General features: G+C 43.4%; 1 protein-coding gene across 6 annotated transcripts in view; it reads left to right on the top strand.

Moving 5' to 3' along the window:
* Window positions 1–24,197, top strand: part of LOC109884074 (cyclin-dependent kinase-like 5) — a 238,138-nt gene that overhangs the window by 187,211 nt on the left and 26,730 nt on the right. For all 6 annotated transcript variants that reach the window (XR_004209619.1, XM_031822239.1, XM_031822238.1 and 3 more), the window contains 2 exons: window positions 16,265–16,370; window positions 19,075–19,189. Coding sequence is in view for 5 of the 6 variants with exons in the window: in XM_031822239.1 (XP_031678099.1) it covers window positions 16,265–16,370; window positions 19,075–19,189 (221 nt within the window). In the remaining variant the exon portion in view is untranslated. The remainder of the gene's footprint in view (window positions 1–16,264; window positions 16,371–19,074; window positions 19,190–24,197) is intronic.

The raw sequence follows: 24,197 nt of genomic DNA, 5'->3' as shown, positions 1-24,197 counted from the left end.
TGCTGCTATAACAGCCTCCACTCTTCTGGGAAGGCTTTCCACTAGGTGTAGGAACATTGCTGCTATAACAGCCTCCACTCTTCTGGGAAGGATTTCCACTAGGTGTAGGAACATTGCTGCTATAACAGCCTCCACTCTTCTGGGAAGGATTTCCACTAGGTGTAGGAACATTGCTGCTATAACAGCCTCCACTCTTCTGGGAAGGCTTTCCACTAGGTGTAGGAACATTGCTGCTATAACAGCCTCCACTCTTCTGGGAAGGCTTTCCACTAGGTGTAGGAACATTGCTGCTATAACAGCCTCCACTCTTCTGGGAAGGCTTTCCACTAGGTGTAGGAACATTGCTGCTATAACAGCCTCCACTCTTCTGGGAAGGATTTCCACTAGGTGTAGGAACATTGCTGCTATAACAGCCTCCACTCTTCTGGGAAGGCTTTCCACTAGGTGTAGGAACATTGCTGCTATAACAGCCTCCACTCTTCTGGGAAGGATTTCCACTAGGTGTAGGAACATTGCTGCTATAACAGCCTCCACTCTTCTGGGAAGGATTTCCACTAGGTGTAGGAACATTGCTGCAGGGACTTGCTTCCATTCAGCCACAAGGGTTTTTTGTATTTTTTTTTGTATCCCCATTAGCTGTTGCAAAAGCAGCAGCTACTCTTCCTGGGGTCCACACAAAACATGAAACATAATACAGAATTACATAATACAGATCTTCAATAGACAAGAACAGCTCAACGACCGAACCACATACATTCTTTAAAAAGGCTCACGTAGCCTACATATCAATGCATACACACAAACTATCTAGGTCCAATAGGGGAGAGGCGTTGTGAGGTTGGGCTCTGACATTGGGCGATTAGGCCTGGCTCGCAGTCGGCATTCCAATTCATCCCAAAGGTGTTTGGTGGGGATGAGGTCAGGGCTCTATGCAGGCCAGTGAAGTTCTTCCAAACCGATCTTGACAAACCCTTTCTGTATGGACCTTGCTTTCTGCATGGGGGCATTGTTATCGTCTAGAAAGTCATTGTATGCTGTAGCATTAAAAATACCCTTCACTGGAACTAGGGGCCCTAGCCCGAACCATGAAAAACAGCCCCAGACCATTGTTCCTCCTCCACCAAACTTTACCATTGGCACTATACGTTGGGACAGGTAGTATTCTCCTAGCATCCGCCAAACCTAGATTAGCCCGCCGGACTGCCAGATGAAGCATGATTCATAATTCCAGAGAACGCGTTTCCACGGCTCCAAAGTCCAATGGGGGCGAGCTTTACACCGCTACAGCCGACACTTGACATTGCACATGGTGATCTTAGGCTTGTATTCGGCTGCTCAGCCATGGAAAACCATTTCATTAAGCTCCCGACGAACAGATCTTGTGCTGACAGTTTGGAAGTTGGTAGTGAGTGTTGCAGCCGAGGACAGATTATATTTACACGCTACGCTCTTCAGCGGTCATGTTCTGTGAGCTCGCCGGTCCCGTTCACTCCACGGCTGAGCCGTTGTTGCTGCTAAACGTTTCCACTTCACAATAACATCACTTACAGTTGACCGGGGCAGCTCTAGCAGGGCAGAAATTTGATGAACTGACTTGTTGAGAAAGTGTTCATCCTATGGCCGTGCCACTTTGAAAGACACTGAGCTCTTCAGTAAGGCCATTCTACTGCCAATGTTTGTCTATTGAGATTGCATGGCTGTGTGTTCGATTTTATACACCTGTCAGCAACAGGTGTGGCTGAAATAGCAGGGGTGAAGGGGTGTCCACATACGTTTGTATATATAATGTACCTCTAATAAGATATCAAATCAAATACCTCTAATTATAACATGGTAGATACTGTACATCTAATTATAACATGGTAGATACTGTACCTCTAATTATAACATGGTAGATACTGTACATCTAACTATAACATGGTAGATACTGTACATCTAACTATAACATGGTAGATACTGTACATCTAATTATAACATGGTAGATACTGTACATCTAACTATAACATGGTAGATACTGTACATCTAACTATAACATGGTAGATACTGTACATCTAACTATAACATGGTAGATACTGTACATCTAATTATAACATGGTAGATACTGTACATCTAACTATAACATGGTAGATACTGTACATCTAACTATAACATGGTAGATACTGTACATCTAACTATAACATGGTAGATACTGTACATCTAATTATAACATGGTAGATACTGTACATCTAATTATAACATGGTAGATACTGTACATCTAACTATAACATGGTAGATACTGTACATCTAATTTGATTATGGTATATAACTTTCATTAGATTGTGGTAGATACTGTATCTTTAATTAGATCATTGTAAATTATGTACCTCTATATCATGGTAGATTATGTACCTCTTATATCATGGTAGATACTGCACCTCTTATTAGATCATGGTGTAATGCACCTCTAATTAGATCATGGCAGATACTGTACCTCTAATTAGATCATGTTAGATACTGTACCTCTAATTAGACCATGGTAGATACTGTACCTCTAATTAGATCATGGCATAATGTACCTCTAACTAGATGATGGTAGATACAGTACCTCTAATTAGACCATGGTAGATACTGCACCTCTAATTAGATCACGGTAGAAATCTCTAATTAGATCATGGTAGATACTGTACATTAAATTAGATCATGGTAAAAACATTACCTCTAATTAGATCATGGCAGATACTGCACCTCTAATTAGATCATTGTAGAAATCTCTAATTGAATCATGACAGATACTGTACCTCTAATTCAATCATGGCAGCAGATACTGTACCTCTAATTTGATCATGGCAGATACTCTACCTCTAATTACATCTTGATAGATAATGCACCTCTAATTAGATCATCTTCGATATCTCTAATTCGATCTTGGTAGATACTGTGCCTCTAATTAGATCATGGTAGATATCTTTAATAGTATCATGCCAGATGCTGTAACTCTATTTAGATCATGGTAGATACTGTATATCAAATTAGATCATGGTAGATACCTCTAATTAGATCATGGTAGATACTGTACATCTAACTAGGTCATGTTAGATACTCTACCTCTGATTAGAACATGGTAGATCTGTACCTCTAGTTTGATCATGGTTGATACCTTCCATTTGATTGTGGTAGATACTATACCTTTAATTAGATCATGGTAGATTATGTACATCTAATTAGAGCATGGTAGATACTGTACCTCAAATTAGATCATGGTAGATACTGTACCTCTAATTAGATCATGGTAGAGACTGTACCTCTAATTCGATCATGGCAGATGCCTCTAATTGTCCACAAGAGGTCACCATGTCCTTTGTAGTTGTAGTAGGGTTCGGAGTGTCTGTGAGAACGGTTCCTCCAGACGTCTAACCCCTAATGTTCAGCGGGTTCTGTCCATTAGAATAGGGGTATCTATAGTGGTGAGAGTAAATTGTTCTTTGTCTTCTAGTCTTCGGTCAAGTTTACACAGGAACATTCAGTCTGCAGTAGTCTTCTTTTCTTCTTCGAGAGAGAGTTTCTAACCATTTCGTACCTTTCAGCTCACGCTGTCGGTTACGCTGGTTTATTGTAGAGCTAGAACCATTTTGCATGCCCGTAGCAACCCGGCAATGTACAGGTCTCTAGAGATTACAATTTCTTCACCATTTGTAACATATTCAGCTGGCGTTTCACATAACTGGTCTCCATTGAAATGGCAACCATTTCAGAGTGTGGACTGCTTTCTCATGTTCTCTGGTCAAATGTACATTTTGTAAGCGAGTCCTTTTATATACTCTGGCAAAAGGGGCATTCCATGATGCCAACGTAATGGCTGTGCTCACGTGGATGTGGTCACTGACTGGTTAAAACTTTTATATGAAAAACAATTCCCATTTAGAAGGCTAACATCACATTTAATCTTCTCGCAAATAGTTTCATATTTAATCATATAAGGTCCAGAACATTTAGATGTAAATCTGTGTCACATTTGCTCCCTCTACGGCCTCTAGGTCACCAGGCTGTTCATAATGGCGCACAACTGTCACCATCGCTATGCGCTCCTGCATGTCGTCAGACTCACATGGACTCCATCACTTCCCTGATTACCTTCCCTATACATGTCACTCTTTGGTTCCTTCCCCAGGTGTCATTGTTTCTGTTTCTATTTCATGTCTGTGTGCTGTTCGAGTTTCTTGTTTTGTATTATGTTCCGTTTATTTATTAAAGCACTCACTCCCCGTTACAGGAATTATATTCCTCTGTTTTAATACACAATTAAAATGAAACACTCTGTCAATTCCTAAGAATTTGTAAGACTCTTATTTGTATAAAATGGACAGAGACCAGTCTCAAATATCAACCAACTGCGTTTATTCTCGAGAGTACTGAACATGATACAGTTTACCACAGATTATAAACTGAAAATGACGTCATTAGTTTTCGTAACACCCCATCTCATCAACCAGCAGTACAATGGCTGTATAGTTCTCAAGCCTTCCCACATAGTCTATCCCTACTAAGTTCATTTACGACCCAAGCCAAGGTCTGCCAGTCTGGCTATAAGTTAATTCATTTCTACCAAGGAACAGACAGTCATTGTTCTACTTCTTGATTATATTTACACACATTATATTCAGTACTAGGGTTAAACATCTATACAGTAACATAATAGTATTCTGATTAGTCAGTCCTGATTGAAATGTATACATAATTAGTCATTATTGATCACAAAAACCCTTAACATATCCACCCTATGATTAAATATTATACATCCAATCACACCTAGTTTTATTAAAATATTAAAAAGCATACTTCTATTTTTATTATAAATATTTCTTGTTGTCAAAACATCATCTAAACATAACCCACTACTTGCATTCACACTGCCTGTTTTTAGGCCAACATCAGAATCATAACTTCTCATCAGAATTTTCGTTACAATCTTCATTGAAACAAGATACAACCTAACCTCCCTAAATATCAAAAATGATCTCATCAAACATAAGTTCCCTGCAAATGAAGGATCCAGATTCGTCCACTTGTTTTGTAGACATGCATTCATCACTCCACGGGTCAGAACTTGGAATCGGCCCGTACCTCACCATCCGTTGTGTCATCGATTTCTCCAGAGTCCTGGAAATAAGGCCTCGTACACAGGGAATTAGACAACAGCCACATAAAACTAAAACAGTCACACAGGTGAATGTAGCCCATAACATAGTGATCATAACATTTTCCCATTTTCCAAACGTACTATCAAACCAATTAGTCCGATAAGTACCCACCCCAGAGTTTTCTGCCAAACCGTGAGCCAAGGTGGTCAAACCAGCTGAGGCTTCGGTCACTGATTCGTCCGGAGCTGTGTCATTTGGGACGAAAGTACAAAACATGGTCCCGAAGATCACGCATACTCCTCCCTTTTCAGCCAATAACATATCTAATGCAATTCTATTCTGCCAAGCCATCAGGCTGGTTGCTTCAGTCTGTTCTGCCAAACCTTTAATAGCATCTCTGGTATAATTGATAAAGTGCTGTTGATTATAATAAATATAATTAATCCAGTCCACGTTCTTATTGAGAGTAGACTACCAGAAAATGCTTGATTCTAATCCTGCTAGGATCTAATTTCTTGCTTTGAACTCATCTGGCACCCCCCGTGGAACCCCAATGTTATCAATATATACTCTGTCATCAAAAGACCCAGATGGAGTACCTCTTTTCTCCCGTTTGGCTAACATCATGTCCTGGTGTTGAATGAGTGTGAAAGGCATTCCCAAATGTACAAGGGCACATAATCATGTCCACTCTGTCGGTAATACTGGCCATAACATCATTCTCCCACACAACCACCAGATGTCAGCCCTGGCCCACTTTAACTTATTGACATCCCCAGAGTTCAAACAGCCTGTCAAATTAGACATGGTCTCGTCAGGGGTAATATTATCTGTCCAATTGCAGGTACTAACTTCCCCTACATATTTCCCATGTGTACTGTACCGGGCCAAACGGTAATAATCTCCTCCGGTCACTGTAAAGAGAGGAAGTCTTGATTTAAGGGGAACCTGTGGATATAAATAGTGCAAATCAATGTATCTGGCATTCCTGTTTTCGTGAACAGCTTTACAATACTCGCCTAACCTCCTCTACCCGGAACCGTACTAGGGTGTCGACCAAAAACTGGTCATATCCAACATACCATAACCCTAGATCCTCTTTCATTACTTTTTAAAGGGTAAGGCGTATCTTTATGCAATACATCCCTCTCTCCGGATTACAGTCAAAAACTCTCACCTTCACTATACTCCACCTCCTTTCATACTGGGTGAGTGGATTCATATAGCCCTCTCTCTCCGTATGAGCTATGACCTGTGTCCATGATCAATATGGGGACCTGCACCGATATATACCATAATGGCTCAGAGTCCTAGACTGCCATGTAGTTAGAGACCCCATTTGATCTACATAAAACTCCATTGAGAGATCCTTCCCAACCTCTACTCTAACTTCCTGTCTACCCAGATCTAGGGATCTCTTATGCTTATTTTGGAACAAAATCCTCATTGTCTAAACCATGGGTCAAATTACCACTCTCCGCATACTCAGGTGGAACGTGCTGTATCAAGAATATGGCACCCACTATAAGACAGCTCAGACGAACAGCCCTCCGATGAAGCCCCACCCTTTCCCAGAAATCATATCACCAGCAAGAGGCCAAGACACACCTTCACTTCTATGAACGCTCACAGCTGGGGAAAAGTTGGGTTTAAGGGAATCTTCAGCAGGAGTTGACCCCCGCACTCTAAAAGATTTGCGGTTCCTCTCCTGCCTCTGTGATTGTTCGACAGTGTCAATGTGTCCTACCCTCCCACAATGTGTGATACGCATCTCCGGGAGCTCTTTCGGCTATCCTCACCGTGAAGGCAGTCACCAGGAGTGCTTGGTATGGCCCCCCCAACAGGCCTCAGGTACTGGATTGAGTGACTTGACCTGTAATTCACCTGTAATGCATAAAATCCTGGACATACAGGCTTGGTTAACAAACGGTTTCTCATATGTTTTATCTGATTATATCTTTAACTTCTATGCCTATTTGTTAGCTAGTTTAAAAAAAAGTATTATTAGTTTATTATCCAATAGGCCACTAAGTGTCCTATCCTAGACTACAAACTTACCCATCCCCCTTTTGATACCTGGCTCTGCCCAGGTAACAACCTTATCTACCCTAAATAATGACTTAGGTAGGATTAGTAAATTATCCTTATATTCTGACATTATCATGTATGTCCAATTCTCCCTTGGGCATCCATTCATATCAATCCTGTATCAATTATCTGTCAAGTGTCTTATCTACTTTTAGAAGTATCTGTGCTATTTATATACAGTGCCTTGCGAAAGTATTCGGCCCCCTTGAACTTTGCGACCTTTTGCCACATTTCAGGCTTCAAACATAAAGATATAAAACTGTATTTTTTTGTGAAGAATTAACAACAAGTGGGACACAATCATGAAGTGGAACGACATTTATTGGATATTTCAAACTTTTTTTTTTGTATTGTAGACATTTCATTGTTCCCCGTAATGAAAACAGATCATGTTTAGAAAACGTTCACTTCTTGTTCGAATACACTGGCGTTACCTAACCAAAAATCAATACCCGGGAAACGATCACAACTTTTTACGTTTCAACTATTCTTACCTACCTATATTATAGCCAAATATAGCCCAATGGAACGCCTAGCAATTCTGTTGCTAGCTGTAGCATCTTTTCAGACCTTATGATATTCAGCTCCTTTAAAAAAAAAATGTATTTGGAACTTTTAGCCACTTTTGAAAAGTAGCTCAAAGCTATAATGCATTTTCCCTCTCCAAGATGGCGTGGCAGTAGGTCGTCCTGTCCTGTCGTGTCCCTGTATATATCGTTTATTTTTCGTTTTTTACATATTTTCTCCACATATCTCTTTGAAAACATTTTGCTAAACCCTAAGCTTCCAAATACTCTCCTGCAACCCGACTCACCCAATGTAGCTATTTTTCCTAAAGTATTTATATTTACTTCGGGACCCCTCAACTGAAGCTAGCCAGCTAACCAGCGGGTATGCTAGCGGTCTTCAGCTAACCGGTCATCAGCTAACCTGTAGTTCGGAAAGCTCTCGCCTGTTCGTACAACGCGACTTTAACCAGAGCACAACGGACCTATTTATTTTTCATCCCCGGATTCCCACCGCAAACGGAACATCTTTCAGCTGGATTTTTTCAGCAACTAGCTATCTAGCTAAACCGCAACCTCGGATTACTCCTGGCTAGCGTTTCCACCCACTTAGCTTGAAGCTAGCCCGGCCGTAGCACCTGTGCTACTCCTGAGCTACAATACCCGGGCCCACGACCGGTCTACCGATGTCATCGCATGAAGAGGAATAAACAGACTCACCCCATCGCGACGTCCCCCAAAGGCTAACTCTCTAGCCCTCGCTATCTCCCTGCTTGCTAATTCGGCCTGCTAACTGCTAGCTTGTCCAGCTCCGGCCCGCTAACTGCTACCTTGTCTAGCCCGGGCCTACAAACTGTTAGCTTGTTAGCACAGGCCTGCTAACCGCCTGAATCGCCGCGTCTCAAACGCTCACCGGACCCATACTTACTTTCTATCTCTCTTGACTTTTAATTTGTTTATACCTTCCGGAAACCTGCCTCACCCAATGTGATACGGAATCGCTATTATTTTTTTATTTATTTTTAGAACACACTCAAGAACCTCCAGAAGCTAACCAGCTAACTAGCTACAAGCTATTTAGTCATTGTTCGTTTTTTTTAACCTGGATAACACTCGCCAGGCCAGCTTCCCTGCCCCATCCACCGCTGCCCCCTGGACACTGATCTCTTGGCTACATAGCTGATGCACGCTGGACTGTCCATTAATCACGGTACTCCATTCTGCTTGTTTGTTCTATCTGTTGGCCCCGTTGCCTAGTCTACGCCATTTTACCTGCTGTTGTTGTGCTAGCTGATTAGCTGTTGTCTCACCTACTGTTTTAGCTAGCTTTCCCAATTCAACACCTGTGATTACTGTATGCCTCGCTGTATATCTCTCTCAAATGTCAATATGCCTTGTATACTGTTGTTCAGGTTAGTTATCATTGTTTTAGTTCACAATGGAGCCCCTAGTTCCACTCTTCACGCCCCTGATAACTCCTTTGTCCCACCTCCCACACATGCGGTGACCTCACCCATTACTACCAGCATGTCCAGAGATACAACCTCCCTCATCATAACCCAGTGCCTGGGCTTACCTCCGCTGTACCCGCACCCCACCATACCCCTGTCTGCGCATTATGCCCTGAATATATTCTACCATGCCCAGAAACCTGCTCCTCTTATTCTCTGTCCCCAACGCTGTAGGCGACCAGTTTTGATAGCCTTTAGCCGCACCCTCATACTACTCCTTCTCTGTTCCGCGGGTGATGTGGAGGTAAACCCAGGCCCTGCATGTCCCCAGGCACCCTCATTTGTTGACTTCTGTGATCGAAAAAGCCTTGGTTTCATGCATGTCAACATCAGAAGCCTCCTCCCTAAGTTTGTTTTACTCACTGCTTTAGCACACTCTGCTAACCCTGATGTCCTTGCTGTGTCTGAATCCTGGCTCAGGAAGGCCACCATTTCCATACCCAACTATAACATCTTCCGTCAAGATAGAACTGCCAAAGGGGGCGGAGTTGCAGTTTACTGCAGAGATAGCCTGCAAAGTAATGTCATACTTTCCAGGTCCATAACCAAACAGTTCGAACTACTAATTTTGAAAATTACTCTCTCCAGAAATAAGTCTCTCACGGTTGCCGCCTGCTACCGACCCCCCTCAGCTCCCAGCTGTGCCCTGGACACCATTTGTGAATTGATCGCCCCCCATCTAGCTTCAGAGTTTGTTCTGTTAGGTGACCTAAACTGGGATATGCTTAACACCTCGCCAGTCCTACAATCTAAGCTAGATGCCCTCAATCTCACACAAATCATCAAGGAACCCACCAGGTACAACTCTAACTCTGTAAACAAGGGCACCCTCATAGACGTCATCCTGACCAACTGGCCCTCCAAATACACCTCCGCTGTCTTCAACCAGGATCTCAGCGATCACTGCCTCATTGCCTGTATCCGCTACGGAGCCGCAGTCAAACGACCACCCCTCATCACTGTCAAACGCTCCCTAAAACACTTCTGTGAGCAGGCCTTTCTAATCGACCTGGCCCGGGTATCCTGGAAGGACATTGACCTCATCCCGTCAGTTGAGGATGCCTGGTCATTCTTTAAAAGTAACTTCCTCACCATTTTAGATAAGCATGCTCCGTTCAAAAAATGCAGAACTAAGAACAGATACAGCCCTTGGTTCACCCCAGACCTGACTGCCCTCGACCAGCACAAAAACATCCTGTGGCGGACTGCAATAGCATCGAATAGTCCCCGTGATATGCAACTGTTCAGGGAAGTCCGGAACCAATACACGCAGTCAGTCAGGAAAGCTAAGGCCAGCTTCTTCAGGCAGAAGTTTGCATCCTGTAGCTCCAACTCCAAAAAGTTCTGGGACACCGTGAAGTCCATGGAGAACAAGAGCACCTCCTCCCAGCTGCCCACTGCACTGAGGCTAGGTAACACGGTCACCACTGATAAATCCATGATTATCGAAAACTTCAATAAGCATTTCTCAACGGCTGGCCATGCCTTCCGCCTGGCTACTTCAACCTCGGCCAACAGCTCCGCCCCCCCCGCAGCTCCTCGCCCAAGCCTCTCCAGGTTCTCCTTTAACCAAATCCAGATAGCAGATGTTCTGAAAGAGCTGCAAAACCTGGACCCGTACAAATCAGCTGGGCTTGACAATCTGGACCCTCTATTTCTGAAACTATCTGCCACCATTGTCGCAACCCCTATTACCAGCCTGTTCAACCTCTCTTTCATATCGTCTGAGATCCCCAAGGATTGGAAAGCTGCCGCAGTCATCCCCCTCTTCAAATGGGGAGACACCCTGGACCCAAACTGTTACAGACCTATATCCATCCTGCCCTGCCTATCTAAGGTCTTCGAAAGCCAAGTCAACAAACAGGTCACTGACCATCTCGAATCCCACCGCACCTTCTCCGCTGTGCAATCTGGTTTCCGAGCCGGTCATGGGTGCACCTCAGCCACACTCAAGGTACTCAACGATATCATAACCGCCATCGATAAAAGACAGTACTGTGCAGCCGTCTTCATCGACCTTGCCAAGGCTTTCGACTCTGTCAATCACCAAATTCTTATCGGCAGACTCAGGAGCCTCGGTTTTTCGGATGACTGCCTTGCCTGGTTCACCAATTACTTTGCAGACAGAGTTCAGTGCGTCAAATCGGAGGGCATGCTGTCTGGTCCTCTGGCAGTCTCTATGGGGGTGCCACAGGGTTCAATTCTCGGGCCGACTCTTTTCTCTGTGTATATCAATGATGTTGCTCTTGCTGCGGGCGATTCCCTGATCCACCTCTACGCAGACGACACCATTCTATATACCTTCGGCCCGTCTTTGGACACTGTGCTATCTAACCTCCAAACAAGCTTCAATGCCATACAACACTCCTTCCGTGGCCTCCAACTGCTCTTAAACGCTAGTAAAACCAAATGCATGCTTTTCAACCGGTCGCTGCCTGCACCCGCATGCCCGACTAGCATCACCACCCTGGATGGTTCCGACCTAGAATATGTGGACGTCTATAAGTACCTAGGTGTCTGGCTAGACTGCAAACTCTCCTTCCAGACTCATATCAAACATCTCCAATCGAAAATCAAATCAAGAGTCGGCTTTCTATTCCGCAACAAAGCCTCCTTCACTCACGCCGCCAAGCTTACCCTAGTAAAACTGACTATCCTACCGATCCTCGACTTCGGCGATGTCATCTACAAAATGGCTTCCAACACTCTACTCAGCAAACTGGATGCAGTCTATCACAGTGCCATCCGTTTCGTCACTAAAGCACCTTATACCACCCACCACTGCGACTTGTATGCTCTAGTCGGCTGGCCCTCGCTACATATTCGTCGCCAGACCCACTGGCTCCAGGTCATCTACAAGTCCATGCTAGGTAAAGCTCCGCCTTATCTCAGCTCACTGGTCACGATGGCAACACCCATCCGTAGCACGCGCTCCAGCAGGTGTGTCTCACTGATCATCCCTAAAGCCAACACCTCATTTGGCCGCCTTTCGTTCCAGTACTCTGCTGCCTGTGACTGGAACGAATTGCATTAAAATCGCTGAAGTTGGAGACTTTTATCTCCCTCACCAACTTCAAACATCAGCTATCTGAGCGGCTAACCGATCGCTGCAGCTGTACATAGTCTATTGGTAAATAGCCCACCCTTTCTCACCTACCTCATCCCCATACTGTTTTTATTTATTTACTTTTCTGCTCTTTTGCACACCAATATCTCTACCTGTACATGACCATCTGATCATTCATCACTCCAGTGTTAATCTGCAAAATTGTAATTATTTGCCTACCTCCTCATGCCTTTTGCACACATTGTATATAGACTCCCCCATTGTTTTCTACTGTGTTATTGACTTGTTAATTGTTTACTCCATGTGTAACTCTTTGTTGTCTGCTCACACTGCTATGCTTTATCTTGGCCAGGTCGCAGTTGCAAATGAGAACTTGTTCTCAACTAGCCTACCTGGTTAAATAAAGGTGAAATAAAATAAATAAATAAAATAAAATGCCACAACCCATTTTCTCTGTCATAATTTGAGGATGGTGGTGTAGCCAACGTAAAATGACGCCGCAAGTCAGCCTGCCTCTTGTAAAATATATATTCCCTATTCAGATTGAGTTCTGCTTTAAATTCTATCGACAAAGTAAAACCAACCGAACTGTTCAACTTTCTATACCCCAACATTTAAACGTACATTTAAACGTAAATGTTCTGTGATAAATTTATCGTATGTCAGTCGATCCATTCAAAAAATAACATCCGGGTGGCACAAAAACTTTATCGTATCTCTCCGTTATTCCCTCAAATTAATCAGGTTTAGGTGACTTTCTCTTCTATGATATATGTATTTGAATACGACTCCCATCTCAATACATTATTTCAGCAGATAATTTTGGGCAAATAGCGTATTACATGGAAATTGTCTCGCCATTATTTTGAATGAATTCTTCTTTCAATTCAACCTAAACAACATAATAAAAACGTTATTTTATTTTTTTCAGTCCTATCTTATACAAACACTAGCGACCATATTTTTCCAGGCAAAACATACAAGTAGCTGTATTAACATCTAAAATACATTTTTGTCTATCGGTGTCAAAGCTGAGATACGAACCTTAGTGTCCCGCTATTGAAATTATTGAGTTTCCCCGCCAATAATTATATTATTATAATTGTCTGTAGTCGCAAACTCCGGCACCGAGAATTCCCAGAAAATAGTCCTACTTTAAACCCTTCCTGACTATTTTAGTAGTATCAGCTTCTATTCAGGGTCAGATATTGGACGCCTCCCTTCCATTCCCTTTGTTCTCAGCTCCCTTCCTCGCCTCGGCTAACCATATCCTAGCTGTATTTAGCCCCTCTGCCCGTTGTTTATCTGTCTTGTCTCCACTAACCCTATTTATTTGTTTAATAAGAAATTCTAACTTTTCAACATCTAGATGCCCATCAAAACCATACCTTTTTTTCATTTTAAACAGAAATCAACATTCCTTCTGTCTTTCTGCTCCATATAACGGTAATCTCCCATCCATTCCGGGACCTCCTTGGAGGATTTTCGCTCCTAGTAGCTATGGTATTTATCACTATCTATGTGTATATATTTCTATGACCTATGTATGTGTTGTTTACCATTGCCTAGTTTTCTCCTTCGTTTTCTCCTTTGTGGAAACGTTGTCTATAGCGTTGACTTTCGATCAGATACCATGTCTCACCCTTACAACTATAAGCTATTACCCAGGGGTCGTAAATCCCTAGTTAACCTCCTATTTCATGTTGCCTCATAGGACCTTTAAAGTACAACAATATCTTGTCTCACTTCGCTATTAGGCTTCCCTCTCGCCTCTTTGGATATTCATTTTTTTCAGCATTGAACAGGTTAAATGTTTCTGTTTGTTCGCCTAGAATTACCCTGCCTTCTCACCAAGCCTAATTTATCCTCACCTGTTTTAATAGATCTATCTGCTACTTTTCATAGTCAGACTACTTCCCATATACAGATAGACTACTTAGGTTAAAACTTTATTTAGGTATGTCTTTTGAATTAATGGCTATCCTATTTGTACAGAACGACCGTCCTATCTAACAATACTTACTTTATCCCACCCTTAATGATCCTTCGGCTTGCAAAACCAGGATTTATTAAGCTCTAGTTTATTTATGGTAGTGCACCTTACCACGGGTCATTTCAGACCCGTTTCCTTCCTATCAATTTTGGTTAAAACACAAAGTAGAAACCCATTGTATTTGTTCAGAATATTCACCTAGCATTGATTAAATCCAAACTCCTTTAGAACATTCAATCAAAAATATCTTAAATAATTCCTCCCAAATTCGAGAATAAAGGCTACTGACCTTGCCGCCGACTGGGAAAAGCACTGTTCGTTGGATCTAGTCACCGTCCCTGTCGGTCTGGGGTGTACACCGGCCTGGTCTTTTCCCTCAATTCAGAGGCCAGGTCTTAAATAACGGGACCAGACCCGCTCGTGCACGATTTTCGGTGTACGACCTTCAGATGGCAGAAACGGGTATTTAGTTCCGACGTTCGAAGGACCAATTGTTACAGGAATATATATTCCACTATGTTTTAATACCCAATTAAAATGAAACACTCTGTCAATTCCTAAGAACTTGTAAGACTCTTATTTGTATAAAATGGACGGAGACCAGTCTCAAATATCAACCAGCTGCGTTTATTCTCGAGAGTACCGAACATGATACAGTTTACCACAGATTATAAACTGAAAATGACGTCATTCGTTTTCGTAACAACCCGTCTCATCAACCAGCAGTACAATGGCTGTATAGATCTCAAGCGTTCCCACATCGTCACTCCCTACTAAGATAATTTACGGCGCAAGCCAAGGTCTGCCTGTGTAGATAAGCATTCTAGCCAGTCTGGCTATAAATTCATTAATTTCTACCAAGGAACAGACAGTCATTGTTCTACTTCTTGATTATATTTACACACATTATATTCAGTACTTGGGTTAAAAGAAAATTCATACATCTATACAGTAACATAATAGTATTCTGATTAGTCAGTCCTGATTGAAATGTATTCATAATTAGTCATTATTGATCAAAAATCCCTTAACACTCCCTGAACTTGTTTACCGACTCTCAGCGCACGTCGTTACAATCTGATAACTGGGAAATATACACATTGAGATACAGTTGTGGTTATACCATTCTTAATGAGATCACAAAACAACAACTGATCTGACATAATTGGTCTTTCGGTACCCACGGACCATTCCAACTGTTTGGATTACAGAAATATTGTTTCATTATTCAACCTTTTGATGTTACTGTTTTGGCGGGAGGAATCTCCTTGTAACAAAGAGGTTTCTTTCCCCTCAATCCTGCAGAGCCCAAAGGCAGAGTTTCTACAAGGTATTTATGACCGTCATAAAACGGCTAACTTCACCCCTCTCCCCCTCTGAGGGAGAGAGAGGGCACTATAGAGCGGACCCACTGTAACCTGCTCCTTCAGATCTTTACAGGAGAGTCATGACAATACTGTACCTCTAATTAGAACATGGTAGATAGTGTACCTCTTATTAGATCAGGGTAGATACTGTACCACTTATGAAATCATGGTAGATACTGTACCTCTAATTAGATGGGGGGGTGGTGCAACGGTCTAAGGCACTGCAGACCCTGGTTCAATTCCAGACTGTATCACAACTGGCTGTGATTGAGAGGCCAATAGGGCAGCGCACAAATGGCCCAGCGTCGTACTGGTTAGGGTTTGGCCCGGGTAGGCCGTAATTGTAAATAAAAATGTGTTCTTAACTGACTTGTCTAGTTAAATAAAATTAAAGAAATAAAAGATTATAGTAGTTACTGTACCATGTCTCTGCCTGGGAAAATGTAATCAACACGTTTCTATGATAATGTTACCATCATGATACCAGATATAGTTTTATCAACATGATACTAATTAGAGGTTTTCATACTTTTCCGGTCAGTCTGTCAAGCCTACTCTGTGTCTGTCTGTCTGACTCTGGCCTCCTTTCTGTGTCCTATCCATAACCCTGTCCAGGTGGGGATGTTCCATGAACAGCACCCAGAGGACGTAGTCTCTTCTAAAGAAAACCGCATCATCTACAGTGAGTCCATGCCCAGGAGGGTTGGCAGCTTCTATAGAGGTACATGTGACTTATCTCTCTTAGCACATACACAAGGCTACAGCTTCTATAGAGGTATGTGTGACTTAAAACGAAAGCAGGAAGTACCAGTGACTCGCTCAATACGGAAGTGATCAGATGACGCAGATGCTAGGCTTCAGGACTGTTTTGCTAGAACAAACTGGAATATTTTCCTGGATTCATCCAATGCTATTGAGGAGTACACCACCTCAGTTGCTGGCTTCATTAGTAAGTGCATCAACAACGTTGTCCCCACAGTGACCGTAAGTACATATCCCAACCAGAATCCATTGATTACAGGCAACATCCGCACCGAGTTAAAGGCTAGAGCTGCCGATTTCAAGGTAGGGGGACACTAATCCGGACGTTTATAAGATATCCCGCTATGCCCTCAGACGAACCATCAAACAGGCAATGCGTCAATACAGGACTAAGATTGAATCCTACTTCACCGGCTCTGATGCTCGTCGAATGTGGCAAGGCTTGCAAACTTTTGCGGACTACAAAGGGAAACACAGCCGCTAGCTGCCCAGTGACGCGAGCCTACCAGATGAGCTAAGTGCAGTTTATGCTCATTTTGTGACCAGCAACACTGAAGTATACATGAGCACCAGCTGTTCCAGACGACTGTGTGATCACGCTCTCCGTAGCTGATGTGAGCGACGACCTTTAAACAGGTCAGCATTCACAAAGCCACAGGGCCAGACGGATTACCAGGACATATATTCAAAGCATGCGTGGACCAACTGGCATGTGTCTTCACTGACATTTTCACAGTGGTGGAAAAGTACCAAATTGTCATACTTGAGTAAAACTACAGATAACTTATTAGAAAATGTTACGGACTTTCAACTCCCTCCAAATATTTTCTATGGGGTTGAGATCTGGAGACTGGCTAGGCCACTCCAAGACCTTGAAATGCTTCTTACGAAGCCACTCCTTCGTTGCCCGGGCGGTGTGTTTGGGATCATTGTCATGCTGAAAGACCCAGCCACGTTTCATCTTCAATGCCCTTGCTGATGGAAGGAGGTTTTCACTCAATCTCACGATACCATAGCCCCATTCATTCTTTCCTTTACACGGATCAGTCGTCCTGGTCCCTTTGCAGAAAAACAGCCCCAAAGCATGATGTTTCCACCCCCATGCTTCACAGTAGGTATGGTATTCTTTGGATGAAACTCAGCATTCTTTGTCCTTCAAACACAACGAGTTGAGTTTTTACCAAAAAGCTATATTTTGGTTTCATCTGACCATATGACATTCTTCCAATCTTCTTCTGGATCATCCAAATGCTCTCTAGCAGATGGGCCTGGACATGTACTGGTTTAAGCAGGGGGACATGTCTGGCACTGCAGGATTTGAGTCCCTGGCGGTGTAGTGTGTTACTGATGGTAGGCTTTGTTACTTTGGTCCCAGCTCTCTGCAGGTCATTCACTAGGTCCCCCCGTGTGGTTCTGGGATTTTTGCTCACTGTTCTTGTGATCATTTTGACCCCACGGGGTGAGATCTTGCGTGGAGCCCCAGATCGAGGGAGATTATCAGTGGTCTTGTATGTCTTCCATTTCCTAATAATTGCTCCCACAGTTGATTTCTTCAAACCAAGCTGCTTACCTATTGCAGATTCAGTCTTCCCAGCCTGGTGCAGGTCTACAATTTTGTTTCTGGTGTCCTTTGACAGCTCTTTGGTCTTGGCCATAGTGGAGTTTGGAGTGTGACTGTTTGAGGTTGTGGACAGGTGTCTTTTATACTGATAACAAGTTCAAACAGGTGCCATTAATACAGGTAACGAGTGGAGGACAGAGGAGCCTCTGAAAGAAGAAGTTACAGGTCTGTGAGAGCCAGAAATCTTGCTTGTTTGTAGGTGACCAAATACTTATTTTCCACAATAATTTGCAAATAAATTCATAAAAAATCCTACAATGTGATTTTCTGGATTTTTTTCTCATTTTGTCTGTCATAGTTGAAGTGTACCTATGATGAAAATTACAGGCCTCTCTCATCTTTTTAAGTGGGAGAACTTACACAATTGGTGGCTGACTAAATAATTTTTTGCCCCACTGTATATAGCCTCATTATTTTTATGTAATTTTCTTGTTACCTTTTATTTCATTTCTGACTTTAGTTTATTTAGTAAATATTTTCTTAACTCTATTTCTTGAACTGCATTGTTGGTTAAGGGCTAGTAGGTAAGCATTTCACGGTATTCGGCAAATGTAACAAATCCGATTTGATTTGCTCTATATTTTATTAGTCTCCTATAGTTAGAGTCTGTTTGTTGGTTGGTTGCAGTCTCTCCCTCTCTGTGTCACTCGGTCACGGTACGGCCCCACCCTGCCTGCTCTTTCCCCCTACTCTCCCCTACTCTCTCTCTCCCACCCTCCTCTAGCTTTTTATCAGCTCCGGTTAATAAAGTAGCTTTAAAAATACTTTTCTGCTGCTTCTCTCACTCGGATCGGATCTGGATCCGACCAGTCTATACGGAATTGTTATCCTTGGCTCCGTTTGGAGCATGTCTCTATATTTTGAAAATGTATTTATGCATATTGGGTTCGAGTAGAAAAGCCCTAGGTCCATTTTGCAACGGGTCCATCTTTTTGGACCGATGAAGTCCTCTACTATGTATCTATAACCTGTAGTGTTTTCTTCCTTATGTGTCTCTAATGTTTTGTGGAGTTTACTATGTTGTTATGTTGTTGCTCCACAGTGCCGTCCCCGCGGCCAGATAACGGAGGTCAGGGCAGCAGGGGGACAGGAGGGGGGGCAGTGGACGGAAGCACCTTGACCAACCATCCCAAACGCCAGCCGGCCTTTGACCCCTGGTGAGTCACTAGGGAGGCTTCATTCAAATGACACCCTTTTCCCTATATTAGGGTTGGGCAACTAGAATACGTTTTTTGGGGGTGGGGGGCTCATCTTACTGTTACGAGTTAGAATAGTGGAATACACAAGGTGCAATTTTGAAATTTGGTTGTGCATGAGCAGTTTTTCTCTTGTTATGTCTGTCACTGAAAGTCACTAAACTGTAAGTCAGTTAACATTTTTTAGATTGGTAAATTAGTCTAGTGGCCAGCTATCGAAACTTCAAATTACTGTCCGCGGGGCCCCAATTGATTTTGTTAGTCAATCTTACTCGGATATCATGTTAAAAATAGCAAATATTTCTCTCCATCCCATTGTAAAATGAATAGAATTGTATGAAATTAGTAATGACATTTTTAAAAAGCTCAATATTCTCTCCATTCCATTGTAAAGTGAGTAAAATTGCATTTAATTATTTATACAATTGCTAAATCTTCTCTCCTTCCCATGACAATATGAGTAGAATTGCATGAAATTAGACATTTACTCAATCTTCTCTTCACTGGATGGCAAAATGAGTAGAAGTGCATGAAATGTGTTATACAATTGCTAAATCTTCTCTCGGCCCCATGGCAAAATGAGTAGAATTGCATGAAATCTGTTACAAAATTGCTAAATCTTCTCTCTGCTCTGTTGTAAAATAAATAGAATTGTTTGAAATTAGTAAAATAATTTCTAAATATTCTCTCCATTCCATTGTAAAATGAGTAAAATTGCCAAATCTTTTCTCCTCTCCATGGCAAAATGAGTAAATTACATGAAATGTGTTATACATTTGCTAAATCTTCTCTCTGCCCCATGGCAAAGTGAGTAGAATTGCATGGAATTTGTTATAAAATTGCTAAATCTTCTCTTCACCGGATGGCAAAATGAGTAGAATTGTATGTGATTAGCTATAAATTTGCTACATCTTCTCTCCCGCCCCATTGCAAAATGAGTAAAATTTAATGAGATTTCTTGTGAAATTCCAAAATCGTCTCTCCACCCCATGGCAAAATGAGTAGAACTGCACATAATTAGTTATAAAATGCTATATCCTCTGTGTAAAACAATTGCCACATCTCCTTGCTGTCTCATTGTAAAATGAATAGAAATGAATGTAATCCTGCTAAATGGCACCGACAGAGATGGTCGCCTTGCTTCGCGTTCTTAGGAAACTATGCAGTATTTGTTTTATTATGTGTTATTTCTTACATAGTTACTCCAGGAAATCTCAAGTCTTATTACATATATCCAACCCGGCTGTAAGAGCAACGTCATCTTACCAATATTATGACCAGGAATACGACTTTCCCGAAGTGGATCCTCTGTTCGGACCACCACCTAGGACAGTTGATCTGATCCCAGTAGCCCAAAACAATGGCGCCGCAGAGGGGGCAGATGGAGCAGCCTTCTGGTCAGGCTCCATAAACGTGCACATCGCTCACCGCTCCCGAGTATAGTACTCGCCAATGTCCAGTCTTTTGACAACAAGGTAGACGAAATTCGAGCAAGGGTTGCCTTCCAGAGAGACAGAGATTGTAACATTCTCTGTTTCACGGAAACATGGCTCTCTCTGGATATGTTGTTGGAATTGGTACAGCCACCGGGCTTCTCCATGTATCACGCCGACAGAGATAAACACTTCTCTGAGAAGAGGAAGGGTGGGGGTGTATATTTTATGATTAACATGGTGTAATCATAACAACATACAGGAACTCAAGTGCTTTTGCTCACCCGACCTAGAATTCCTTACAATCAAATGCCGGCCATTTTACCTACCAAGAGAATTCTCGTCAGTTATAGTCACAGCTGTGTACATTCCCCCTGAAGCGAACACCAAGATGGCCCTCAAAGAACTTCACTGGATTCTATGTAAACTGCAAACTATATATCCGGAGGCTGCATTTATTGTGGATGGGGATTTTAACAAAGCAAATGTGAGAACAAGGCTACCTAAAGTCTACCAGCATATTGATTGCACGACTCGCAGGGCTAATACACTGCTCAAAAAAATTAAGGGAACACTTAAACACCACAATGTAACTCCAAGTCAATCACATTTCTGTGAAATCAAACTGTTCACTTAGGAAGCAACACTAATTGACAATAAATTTCACATGCTGTTGTGCAAATGGAATAGACAACAGGTGGAAATTATAGGCAATTAGCAAGACACCCCCAATAAAGGAGTGGTTCTGCAGGTGGGGACCACAGACCACTTCTCAGTTCCTATGCTTCCTGGCTGATGTTTTGGTCACTTTTGAATGCTGGCGGTGCTTTCACTCTAGTTGTAGCATGAGACGGAGTCTACAACCCACACAAGTGGCTCAGGTAGTGCAGCTCATCCAGGATGGAACATCAATGCGAGCTGTGGCAAGAAGGTTTGCTGTGTCTGTCCGCGTAGTGTCCAGAGCATGGACGCGCTACCAGGAGACAGGCCAGTACATCAGGAGACGTGGAGGAGGCCGTAGGAGGGCAACAACCCAGCAGCAGGACCGCTACCTCCGCCTTTGTGCAAGGAGGAGCACTGCCAGAGCCCTGCAAAATGACCTCCAGCAGGCAACAAATGTGCATGTGTCTGCTCAAACGGTCAGAAACAGACTCCATGAGGGTGGTATGAGGGCCCGACGTCCACAGGTGGGGGTTTTGCTTAGAGCCCAACACTGTGCAGGACTTTTGGCATTTGCCAGAGAATACCAAGATTGGCAAATTCACCACTGGCGCCCTGTGCTCTTCACAGATAAAAGCAGGTTCACACTGAGCACATGTGACAGTCTGGAGACGCCGTGGAGAACGTTCTGCTGCCTGCAACATCCTCCAGCATGACCGGTTTGGCGGTGGGTCAGTCATGGTGTGGGGTGGCATTTCTTTGGGGGGCCGCACAGCCCTCCATGTGCTCGCCAGAGGTAGCCTGACTGCCATTAGGTACCGAGATGAGATCCTCAGACCCCTTGTGAGACCATATGCTGGTGCGGTTGGCCCTGGGTTCCTCCTAATGCAAGACAATGCTAGACCTCATGTGGCTGGAGTGTGTTTGCAGTTCCTGCAAGAGGAAGGCATTAATGCTATGGACTGGCCCGCCCGTTCCCCAGACCTGAATCCAATTGAGCACATCTGGGACATCATGTCTCGCTCCATCCACCAACGCCACGTTGCACCACAGACTGTCCAGGAGTTGGCGGATGCTTTAGTCCAGGTCTGGGAGGAGATCCCTCAGGAGACCATCCACCACCTCATCAGGAGCATGCCCTGGCGTTGTAGGGAGGTCATACAGGCACGTGGAGGCCACACACACACTACTGAGCCTCATTTTGACTTGTTTTAAGGACATTACATCAAAGTTGGATCAGCCTGTAATGTGGTTTTCCACTTTAATTTTGAGTGTGACTCCAAATCCAGACCTCCATGGGTTGATAAATTTGATTTCCATTGATAATTTGTGTGATTTGTCAGCACATTCAACTATGTAAAGAAAAATGTATTTAATAAGAATATTTCCTTCATTCAGATCTAGGATGTGTTATTTTAGTGTTCCCTTTATTTTTTGGAGAAGTGTACTATCGACCACTGCTACTCTAACTTCCGAGATGCATACAATTCCTCCACCCTCCCTTTGGCAAATCCGACCACAACGCTATCTTGCTCGTTCCGTCTTATAGGCATAAACATAAACAGGATGTACCAGTGATGAGAACCATTCAATGCTGGTGTTACGAATCCCTTTTGGCCCGTAACAGTCTAGGGGAGATGGTAACGAGACCCGTAACAGTCTAGGGGAGATGGTAACGAGACCCGTAACAGTCTAGGGGAGATGGTAACGAGACCCGTAACAGTCTAGGGGAGATGGTAACGAGACCCGTAACAGTCTAGGGGAGATGGTAACGAGACCCGTAACAGTCTAGGGGAGATGGTAACGAGACCCTTAACAGTCTAGGGGAGATGGTAACGAGACCCGTAACAGTCTAGGGGAGATGGTAACGAGACCCGTAACAGTCTAGGGGAGATGGTAACGAGACCCGTAACAGTCTAGGGGAGATGGTAACGAGACCCGTAACAGTCTAGGGGAGATGGTAACGAGACCCGTAACAGTCTAGGGGAGATGGTAACGAGACCCGTAACAGTCTAGGGGAGATGGTAACGAGACCCGTAACAGTCTAGGGGAGATGGTAACGAGACCCGTAACAGTCTAGGGGAGATGGTAACGAGACCCGTAACAGTCTAGGGGAGATGGTAACGAGACCCGTAACAGTCTAGGGGAGATGGTAACGAGACCCGTAACAGTCTAGGGGAATGGTAACGAGACCCGTAACAGTCTAGGGGGGATGGTAACGAGACCCGTAACAGTCTAGGGGAGATGGTAACGAGACCCGTAACAGTCTAGGGGAGATGGTAACGAGACCCGTAACAGTCTAGGGGAGATGGTAACGAGACCCGTAACAGTCTAGGGGAGATGGTAACGAGACCCGTAACAGTCTAGGGGAGATGGTAACGAGACCCGTAACAGTCTAGGGGAGATGGTAACGAGACCCGTAACAGTCTAGGGGAGATGGTAACGAGACCCGTAACAGTCTAGGGGAGATGGTAACGAGACCCGTTACAGTCTAGGGGAGATGGTAACGAGACCCGTAACAGTCTAGGGGAGATGGTAACGAGACCGTAACAGTCTAGGGGAGATGGTAACGAGACCCGTAACAGTCTAGGGGAGATGGTAACGAGACCCGTAACAGTCTAGGGGAGATGGTAACGAGACCCGTAACAGTCTAGGGGAGATGGTAACGAGACCCGTAACGTAACTCATGCACATTATAATAGTGAAAAAGTAAAAGTGAGAACGAAATAACCACAGACAACTAAATTAGAAAACACACGGTAATGGGGGGGAAGCAGAAAAAGGGGCTGAGCTGGACCCAAGGAAAGAAACAAAAAGTATTCAAAAACACCCCTAAGCTAGACTAGCCTACTTTAACAACAGCTAACTAACTAACC

The sequence above is a fragment of the Oncorhynchus kisutch genome, linkage group LG4 (genome assembly GCF_002021735.2).
Source record: "Oncorhynchus kisutch isolate 150728-3 linkage group LG4, Okis_V2, whole genome shotgun sequence".
In the NCBI taxonomy this organism is placed as follows: domain Eukaryota; kingdom Metazoa; phylum Chordata; class Actinopteri; order Salmoniformes; family Salmonidae; genus Oncorhynchus; species Oncorhynchus kisutch.
Note: the sequence above shows the minus strand (reverse complement) of the source record. Positions and strands in the feature narration are given on the sequence as shown.